The sequence below is a fragment of the Zingiber officinale genome, chromosome 2B (genome assembly GCF_018446385.1).
Source record: "Zingiber officinale cultivar Zhangliang chromosome 2B, Zo_v1.1, whole genome shotgun sequence".
Lineage (NCBI taxonomy): Eukaryota > Viridiplantae > Streptophyta > Magnoliopsida > Zingiberales > Zingiberaceae > Zingiber > Zingiber officinale.
Window position 1 is genome coordinate 102,070,992 of NC_055989.1, and position 9,875 is coordinate 102,080,866.

General features: G+C 36.3%; 1 protein-coding gene across 2 annotated transcripts; it reads right to left on the minus strand.

Annotated features, from left to right (window-relative positions):
- Positions 1-103: 103 nt before the first annotated feature.
- LOC122046544 (protein RRP6-like 1) lies at positions 104-9,664 on the minus strand. Of its 2 annotated transcripts, none has more exons than XM_042607292.1 (14): positions 8,894-9,664; positions 6,147-6,299; positions 5,208-5,366; positions 5,050-5,133; positions 4,573-4,652; positions 4,431-4,481; positions 4,192-4,291; positions 3,946-4,028; positions 3,730-3,775; positions 2,460-2,547; positions 2,203-2,372; positions 1,775-2,116; positions 1,586-1,702; positions 104-1,041 (listed from the first exon to the last, which is right to left on the minus strand). In XM_042607292.1, the coding sequence occupies exons 1-14, from the start codon at positions 9,587-9,589 to the stop codon at positions 343-345; spliced, it is 2,868 nt and encodes a 955-aa protein (XP_042463226.1). In that variant the 5' UTR covers positions 9,590-9,664; the 3' UTR covers positions 104-342. The 2 variants fall into 2 exon arrangements, with proteins under 2 accessions (XP_042463226.1, XP_042463227.1); XM_042607293.1 differs by having other exon boundaries at positions 8,874-9,074.
- Between the last annotated feature and the right edge of the window lie 211 nt (positions 9,665-9,875).

Sequence of the window (9,875 nt, forward strand, 5' to 3'; positions counted from 1 at the left end):
GTCAACTCCAGACATTGGATAATTATATCAGATTCCTAAAACAAAACACATTTAAGTTAAAAAAAACCATATTATCTGTGTTTAATGTTTCCCGCTCCAATTGTTAACGAAGGCAAACAAAATGATTTTGCTCTTAACTCAAATTTACCGTTTGTTTGTATTTTTAGTATTAACCATTCGACCTAAGAAAATGGGTACAAGCGCATAGCCAAAAATACAAGGGCATACAAAACTGCCTCAGAATAGTATGAGAATTTTTTTATGATTCATCGATTGCTTCAGAAGATGATCTAAATGAATCCTCTGTTGCACTTGCCAATAAAATGAACAGATATAATAATGTCAATAATATGTCATGCTTCTGTTGCCTGATGGAGGGAAAGCTTGACGACGGCGTGGCTGAGATCCTCTTGATCTTCCTTCAACTTGAGCCATACCCTGTGGTGCACCTCTCTGCATTTGTCTGGAGCCTAGAGAAGTCTTTCCCTTATCTTCAGTTTCGGTTTTAGGATCTTGCGTTCTGCAGTCGTCTTCAGTGTCAGCTTTATCATGTTGTCCAACCCTACCAAAATTCAAATATCCCCTTGCGGCAGAATAATCATATGGCGCAATGCTAGGAATATTTGCAGGCTTTTTAGAAGATTTAGGCTTCAGTTGCCGTTGGGAGTTCCTCCTCTCATTGATCGACATAAAGCACTTGTCAAAGTTTAAGATAACTTCAGCTGGATCATTAGTATTACATTCTGGTTTATTATCACCGCCACAGCCAATGTCAGGATGATCAGAAGAACATTCCTCATGATCCATCTCATTGTCTGTTGCTGGGTGATCAATACCAATCTCCTCATCGTCACTTTTTGGAGCCAGTGGTATGACCTCAGCAGACAGTTTAGGGGACTCTATGTCCTCCTCGACTTGCAGATCTGAAGGGTTCTTGTCCTCTCTAACATCCGGCTCTGATGGGGTCACTCCACCAGAAAAACTATGGAATGGAAGAGCTACACTGAATTTAATCTCCTTGACTTTATTCACATTCTTATCCTGGAGGAAGAAAGCAAAATATATATATATATATATATATATTATTCAGACAACGAAGTTTGTGTTGATATAGGAGCATAAAAATACAAACTTCACAAATGATGCTGCTTAGCAATAGACGCAAAAATAACAACCATACAGGTCAGCTTAATCACTAAAAGTAACTGCGTCATGAATTTGATCAGTACAACAATGTCGAAAATTTGATTAGACAAGTATTTATGATACGAATTGAAAGGTTCTTGGTTTTACCCCAACATTTGGTGAGTAAATTTCATTGTCTTAACAACAATGATCCTGAATCTGTAGGAAGTATAACTTCTTTAGCATTTTTGTTTATCTGAGCCTACTACAAAAAGTATCTCATGTACCTTGTCCAGTTAGGTGAATAATCCTTGTAGTTATAGATAAATTATCTATGATACGATAGATTACTATTCACCAAACTATAACATTTTTACTGATTACAAGTAACCCCAACAATAATAGATATACCAAAGCAAAATTTGAGACTTACAATCCAATGAACATCAATCCAAAATACCTGGCTAGTAAGACCGACTTTATCAGAGGAAAGCTTTTTCCCAAAGGAAGAAGCTCCAAATAAGGCTCCAAAAGCTTGAGTAGGCTTTTTCAGTAATTGGACGGAGGCAATTCCACCCTATAATGATGTCAATAAAAATCATTATCCGATCATCAGTAAAAAGACAGAAACAGCAGGAAAGAAACAAACTTGTTTTTGTGGAAGATGTTCAATAACTTTGTTATCCCTCGTTTCCTTATCAAAATTTTCAGTTATCTCAGGTTGCGTCAACAAGCACTGAATTCCAGACAATGGCAAAGCATTATTTTCTTGCTCCATCACAATAGCTGACGTGCTTCCACTTCTTGGACTCTGGATTGATTGTTTGGGGCATTCTTCCACAGCATCCATATCATGTTCAACTGTTTTAACAGTTTCAACACTTGTTTCTGTAGCAACGTTTCTACTCTGATCAACGTGTTCAGAACTTGTAGGCTCCATAAGGACATCAGAAGCTGGGATTGATCTAGTGTTGATATTAACTTCCATAATCTGCAGTGTCAGTGTATGCAGTATTTGACAAAGGTAAATATTTGGAACTAAATAATTTTGATATCTTGAGAATGCTCACGACTTACTGCTTCCAGCCGTTTCTCCTTTAGTTGTTCTGCTATCCCCTCAAAAGAAGAAGAATTGGCAATGGAACGCTTAATAATTTCAATTACAGAAAGCAGATGGCATTCAACAAAAGGGTGCTTTGATTTCAACAGTCGGCATAATTTTCCAGAAGTAGTAGGCATCAGCCTTGCTTTTCAATCAAACAAAAAAATCATAATGAATAAGTTGTTTGACCCGAGAGCTGAAATTAAGATCAGCAAAAGCGTTAAAACTGTACCAATCTCCAGAAGAGTTTTGTTCGGTAATATATATCCAGTACTCTCATCCTCGGCACGTGCAATACTATCTCTCCACTGACAAAGACCCTGTTTAAGATGGATGGTTTATATTAAGTCACAGAACAGAATTGGTCATCTAAAATGTAAATAATGAAGAGTGGGACATTCTATGAAATCTTCTATAACTGCAAACTTTGATTAACAGTTCCAGAGTTCTTTTTCCACTCCATAGGACTTCATAAGAATCTTATGAAATTAATGTTTGGTTAAGCTCTCTTTAATGAGAATTCATTAAGTGTAGGATTTAACCTGTGTAAAGAAGGGTAAAAAAGTCAAACCAAAAGACAAATCTTATAACTTCCCAATGGGCTTTTACTGTTATACCCTCTATATAATGAACCATTACTATAATAGGTAATATTGTGGGATAGGAATATTTATTTTTAGAATTTGCTGCAACAGGGTTGTTCTTTGATAATATGAAAATCTATTTTTCTATATTGTCATTGATCTGTATGATTTATCATAAAAAAAATATTGAATGTTTTAAATCTGTCCTGTATCTCACACTGATGCAAAGATAATGATTGCATTATTTCTTATAGTTGATATGATTAGACTTGTATATAATATAATAGGACTATTATAATAACTATAGCCTCAACTCCCATAGCTATGCAATATGATTATCCAATTATCCTCTACATAATATAGTTTGCCACATAATCCTAGAGCTAATTCTCCCCATGATAACTTTTCAGAGATTTTTAGCTCGGATACCAAACAGGACAGTAAAGTTGTTGCTTTGTGACCAAAAGGTCACATGTTCGAATCATTTCCAGTCTTTTGCAAAAAAACAGGATAAGACTGTGTATAATGGATTCTTCCCCAGGACCCCACATAGTAGCATAGTAGGAGTTTCGTGCACCGGACTGCCCTTTTTATACCAAACAAGATCTGAAAAAAATAACAGATCTAATATGTTTACTTGTGTCTCTGTCTCAATATCAAAAGGATCAATGAGCAGTTTCTAGCTCTTGAGCAGCTAAATACTTGATAAAAGCTATTTCAACATATCATTTCTCTAAGAACTTGAATGATAAGATATAAAGAATAAATAGGTGTAAATCAGACTTTTCTGACAAAAATATTCCAAAAATGTTGTTAATGTCAAAAGCACACCACGAAAACCCATCATGCTTAACCTCACGATTATTTCAATTAGAAATCAGATAAGTGGTATATAGGTAAAATGATAAATATACTTACAGCAGCAACAGCAAGTTGTTCTGCATTTAAATCAATGTATGCTAACCTGTTCATGATGACAAAAAAAAAAGTAGAGGTGAATATTAAAAAGGATATTGTAGCAAATTAATGAAGACAAAAGGATAGAAATTCATTAGAATAGGAAACAGAGAAAAAAAGGTCAATTACATCATTTGAGCAGCAATTACTAATTAAAGAATGGTAGGAATGACAAACCCGTAGATGTTTAGAAATGATGTCTCCGTATAAAGTTCTTTCTCATAAAGTTGCATGCAGATTTCACCACTGCGCTTATAGACCTGAAAATTGTCACAGTCAATAGAAGCCTGTTACATAAAGAGCAATAAACAACAACTGTTTTACATAGAACCAAAAAAAAAAAGTAGTGATGAATAAATATTCAGTTTAGGCTTAGACTAAGTTGCAGCTTTCAATTTATAAATTACATCACAAACGAATCACCTCCAATAGGAGATCATTTCCATCTGATGATTCTGCTAGCAACCTTCTCTTCATCTGATCATATATAAAAAATAGGTAATGTGTATCTTCTCTGGCATACCTATAAGAAGCAATCATAGTCAGAATCTTATAGTGGTGGGGTTAAATGCAATAAAATGAAGTATTCAAGCTAAAGTAAATGAAGCAAATATATATGTATATGTATATGTATATGGAGAGCTAAAAACTTTGCACTCTACTTGAGCATTTCAGCTGGAATAGGGCGCAATCTCCAATCTGCATTCTGGTACCTGCTTGAATTGAAACTTATTAGCTCAATAAAAAGTTTCAAACATGATAAGAGACTATTTAATATTAGTATGATAAAGTTTGAAAAGCTACTCTTTGTTAGCATTTACTCCGCAGAAGTGATTCAGAAGATACTCCAGACTGTTCCTTTCCATTTGCAATACCCTTGATGCCTGTATAAAGAAAAATAGATAGTATCAAGTTTTTGAGAACAAGAATTCAATGCATGTAAAACATAAGCATATCAAAACTGCAAATAAGAAAAATCAAGAAAAAGAGCTGCAAAACCCCAGTTATTTTACTACATACTGTAGTATCAATGTGTCACATCCTTAGAGACTTTGAATCCTAAATACACCATCATATCACCTTAATGAGTAACCTTGAACTGACTAGAGTGATTAAATCTTCAAGTGAAATGGATAAACAAAAATATTTGGAAGAAAGTATTATATATTTCTAAAATTAATATGTTAACAATTCTTCCAAAAAAAAAAAGCCATGGTATGTTTCATGTATTGCAAAGTCTGCAAAAGTTACACCCATAAAGAAATTGGTGAAAATGTCTACCTGACCAGTGTCGAAAAGGTTGCACACATATATGCCAAAATCCCGTTGTAACCATATGATATCACGATCAGCGCCATGCATTATCTAGAGTAGAAGGTAAATATAATGAATAATTAAGTTGTAAATTTTAATCAGTATTCAAAGAAAACATAACCTACCTTTCTCTTTGAAGGATCTTTAAAAACTTCTCTCAGGTGTGGTCCAATATGTATTCGTAACTTGAGGGTGTCAATCACAAAGTCTTCAGCTCTTGTAGATATTTGCATCAAGCAGGTTAGCCCCTGGAATGACCGGTACTGGTTGTGTTCCAAATCAACCTGGAATGGAAAAGTTCAACCATCAAAACACATTCAAAACCAATACGAAATTTCAGTTATTAAAGGGTTATATTTTCCAATCCTACAACACAATATTTTGTCTTAACGATAAGAGATGAGATGATAATGCCAAAAAACTTGCATTCAAAGGAAAAGCGAGAACAATTATTACATTTTATACACTGGCAACTAAGAAATCCAAGAATGTATTACTTTATCCATCATGGACAGGAGAATGCAGTTCTGCATTATCAGCCTATAAATTTTTATTTAGTATCACTGAATATTTTCACAATTTTTGAAAACATTAGGGTACTGGAAATAATAACAAATTTTTATGTAGGGTGGTCTCCTAAACAATTAGTCAAGGACTAACCAGACAGTTAGTTTGAACTAATTTTTTTCTCAGAAGATAATATTCCTCTGAAAATATTCTCACAATAGAAAAAAAAAAGCTAGGACACAGGAAGCAAGAACAATCCACTTCGAAGCTAATATAAGTAGTCATGTTCAACTGTTCGAATAATAACTATAACCAGGGCACACTTAGTTCCTGAACAACAAGAGATAACATCCACAGTTAAATCACTGGCATGGCTAACTCAAAGCTTGGCGGATGCAATTATTTAATATCAGTTGTATACTAAGTTAATGAATAATCTGAAACAATAGTGCAGTATTTTTATTACATAAAGAGACAATTAAAGCACATGAAACCACCAAAAGAATATGTTGAAAACATATGGTGTATTCAGCATCAAAACTCTAGAAGGTACAAACCGCAAATTCATCTACACCCTGCAACTTAGCAGCTACCATTTTTAAGTCATTCACACCTTCCACCAGCTTAAATGGAGTACCCTCAAGAGGAAGAGGTTGAATAGGCTCACCATCACACTTTCTATCAACGAAGTTCACAATAGAAAATTTTTCCTGTGTTATGAAAAAAAAGAACCCGTAATTCAATTGTATAAAGAAAATGAAACTCACAAACAAAATATAGTTTGTAAATAACCAAGAGAAAACATATTTATCCAAGTATTTTCTTGCAATAGGTATAACAAAAAAAAATGTATCTAGGTATCAAGTTTTTATTTTTTATTTTTTGAGACACTTGAATACACCTAACACACTTAAATTATTAGTTAGCCATTTAAAGTCAATATTCATGAGAATAGAGAGAGAGGTCTGAAGATACAAAGAATGTATTTTCCAGATTATTGATACAGAGTGATTTGTTTACTTATCCAACAGCAAGATCTAAAAGGATGCCCATCTTTACAAATCTGATATGTAGGCAAGACTCAATAAATCAGAGTTGGCACAGCTGCATTGCCCAGAAAAAGCCGATCTAGGGCTAACCTATTAGCCCTCAGTGTGTACCCCCACCTTAACCAAGAGTTACTGAAAAAAATAGAAAGTTTTTTTGGAGGGTCCCATTCCCATGACTCAACAGTTCGTCAATACACCTGACTCTTTGGTTGTCTCATTCAATGCAAGGATTGGGACAAGGCAGACACAGTCACTTGTGAACTGCAGTAAATCTGCAAACTAAGTGGCATGGAAGACACCTCCAATGACAACCACTGGCCCTCCATCAATGAGCTAAGTCAGTCTACTTTGATACCCATGCAGTGGCAATCTCAGCAGAGTAAGGGTCAACCAACATCCTGAAGATCCAATATATTGAGGAAAGGATATAGATGGTATAAGTGTCGTTAACGGTGAAACCAATAAAGTAAAATGAAGAATGAGAAGCTTCCTTGTGGAGATTGGAACTCAAGAAAACAACAAAAGATTTGGAGAAAGAATAAGCCAGACTAACTTACTAAACTTACCAAGCAGAAAGGTAGAAAGGAATTGAATGACATACTTGGATGATTGAATGACCTAGGAATGATATGAGCATGAGGTATTGATGCGATTTGCATTATCAATTCCATACTTGTCTAATGTACAACTTATATTTGTCTCATACAAGTCATATGTATCCATTTTTCTAATTGTGATTACCCCATAATGTTATATGGGTACGCAAAGGTGGTGTAGGGATGGTGCAATGGTGGTGCAAAGGCACAGGGAGCACGGATGAGAGTGAAGGCAGGCAATGGCGAAACTCGACAGCACCTGCAGTGCAAGTGAGACAAGGGTAAATTCATCATTGTATATTCATCCTATCCCTTTACCTCATCCTCTTCCCCTTACCCAACCAAAGTACTCAACTTTGTCCTATCTCTTCACTTCCTCGCTTCCCCTTACCCGCCCAAAGTACTCAACTTTTGTCCCTTCTCTCCTCACTTCCTCTTCCTCTTCGCCATTTTTCCTGTCAAACGAAGAGACCTGAACTCCAAAAAAAACTCAACTTGACTCTAGCATACAACAAAGGAAAGTAAGAGACTGGGGTTATAAGAAACTATCCGTAGAAAATCAATTAAGTTTATTCTGTAGATGATACTCAAGCCTTTAAATTCAAACTTGTTTCATATTTGTCAACAATATCTATAGTTAAGCCAAATGTCCCAAAACCGTTTGCCAGCCATAAATAAGATGCAAAAAAAGACACCCTAATCTTGATTTATCCCTAAGAGGAACAGTCTAGTATGGGCTAGGCCTATAACTCATTAAATACATTTCTGAAGTTCCTTGACAAGTTGTAGAGACAATGAGGAACCAAAAGGTGATGCATAAGAAGCACATTAAAAGATATGTCAACCCTGTTAGAAGGCCAATGTTATGGGATAATTTATTCACCTACTCTGTTACAAACTTGAAGAGGTACCCACCATCAAAAAATCTGCAAACTGGTGAGGACTATGCAGTATGTGATACTTCATATTATGCCCTAAGGAAGTGACTACTTAAGATAACCTTCTTTGGGGTTGACAGCGTAGCCAAAGACAGGAGATCCACATTGACCTATAACTTGAAAATTTTATGTGGAAACCATTCTTACTGATTTTGAAGCAACTTTGCGCTCGTGACTCACACTGTTGGCGCATTGCATGTGCGCACAGCTTATTGATATGTCACAATAGATTGATGATCCATGGGGCATGTGAACACCTCTAACAAAAACTACTTGCTTGTCATCAACAAGATAGCTAAGGGAACTCCCCAACAAAGAAGCAAGTATACTGTGTAGAGGCCTTTTCACCATTTTCCTTTTAATATCTTACATTCCATTAAGACCTCATGAAAGATTGACTTTAGCATCAAATGTATTACCACAAGAACCCCCACTCCAGGTATCATTACATACTGCAGCATGTGGAACGCTTAGCTGAATATCTGCCCATGTGTAACTTTATTTTTGGGGCAAAGAGGATAGATGGCTTATTTTGATAGACTGAAACAAATAAAACAAAAAGTACCATCTGATGTCAATCTAGATAATTACACTTCCAAAAAGTACCATAGCTAACAAATAAAACAAAGTGAAGAAGGTACTAGTTGATGAATAAATGTTAGCCATAAAGCATGAGGGGGGGAAATTAACATGGAACGTACAAAAAATTTTAGAAACTGACCAACGGATGAATGAACCGACTTCCATCCGAGCTCGTCTCCAACCATACATGATCAAATGGTTGGTTCTTGTTATTCACTATTATTTTATATTCATATTGCGGTCGGGGAATGGTCCGAATGTGAAATGGAACCTTCGAACGCCCTGTTGTTGTCCTCTTGTCCTTCATTGCTACATTAACCACTGTCGAAGAGCCAGATGCAGAAAAGGTCTCATCTTTCTCCGTATTGAGTGAACCCCCAATCTTTTTCTTCTTCTTCCCGTAAACTAACTCAAACCCGCCCTCTTCCAGCTCCATTGGCGTAGGCTTCCCACCTGCCTCTTCCGCCTCTCTCAATCTCTTAAACTCATCCATAGAGATTGCAAGACGATCGAGTAATTCATCGTTGAGGCCAACAAGCCAGTCACATGCCTCGTCGAGATCGTTGGGCAGCTTCGGCGGCTTATTGCTCCCCCAAAGATTATCCGAAGCAGCGATGATACTCAAGGAGGACTCAGATTTCTCCTTAATCTTCTTGACAGGAGCTTTGAATTCATTGAAGTTGAAGAAGAAATGAAAATCCTTACCGGCTGGAATATTCCTGGATCGGGCTGAGGCTTTAGCTGCAGCGGCAGCGAGGGGACCGGAGATCAGGGCGTGGAGGCTGTCCGCCTTGTCCTTTAGTGCCGAATCGGAGGCCGGATGTTCTTCGTCCATGAATCAAGCTAACGGGAAGTGCCTGCCGTCCGGTAATATGGGTTACAGGGGATTAGGGTTTGCGGACAGTTTTTTAAAGCGAAGCGGACGTTCACCTTGTCTTTTTTCCAATTTACTCCAAAGATAATCAAAGATGTAGCAATTTTGCAAAATTATCGGTCGGTTTAGGGGCCGAATAGATCACCACATGTTCGGTGATCTCTGTTTGTGCTTTTTTTTTTTTTTTTTTAAGGGCATCTACACTGTATATATTAATGGGGTATTATAATATCCCTTGATATTAAAA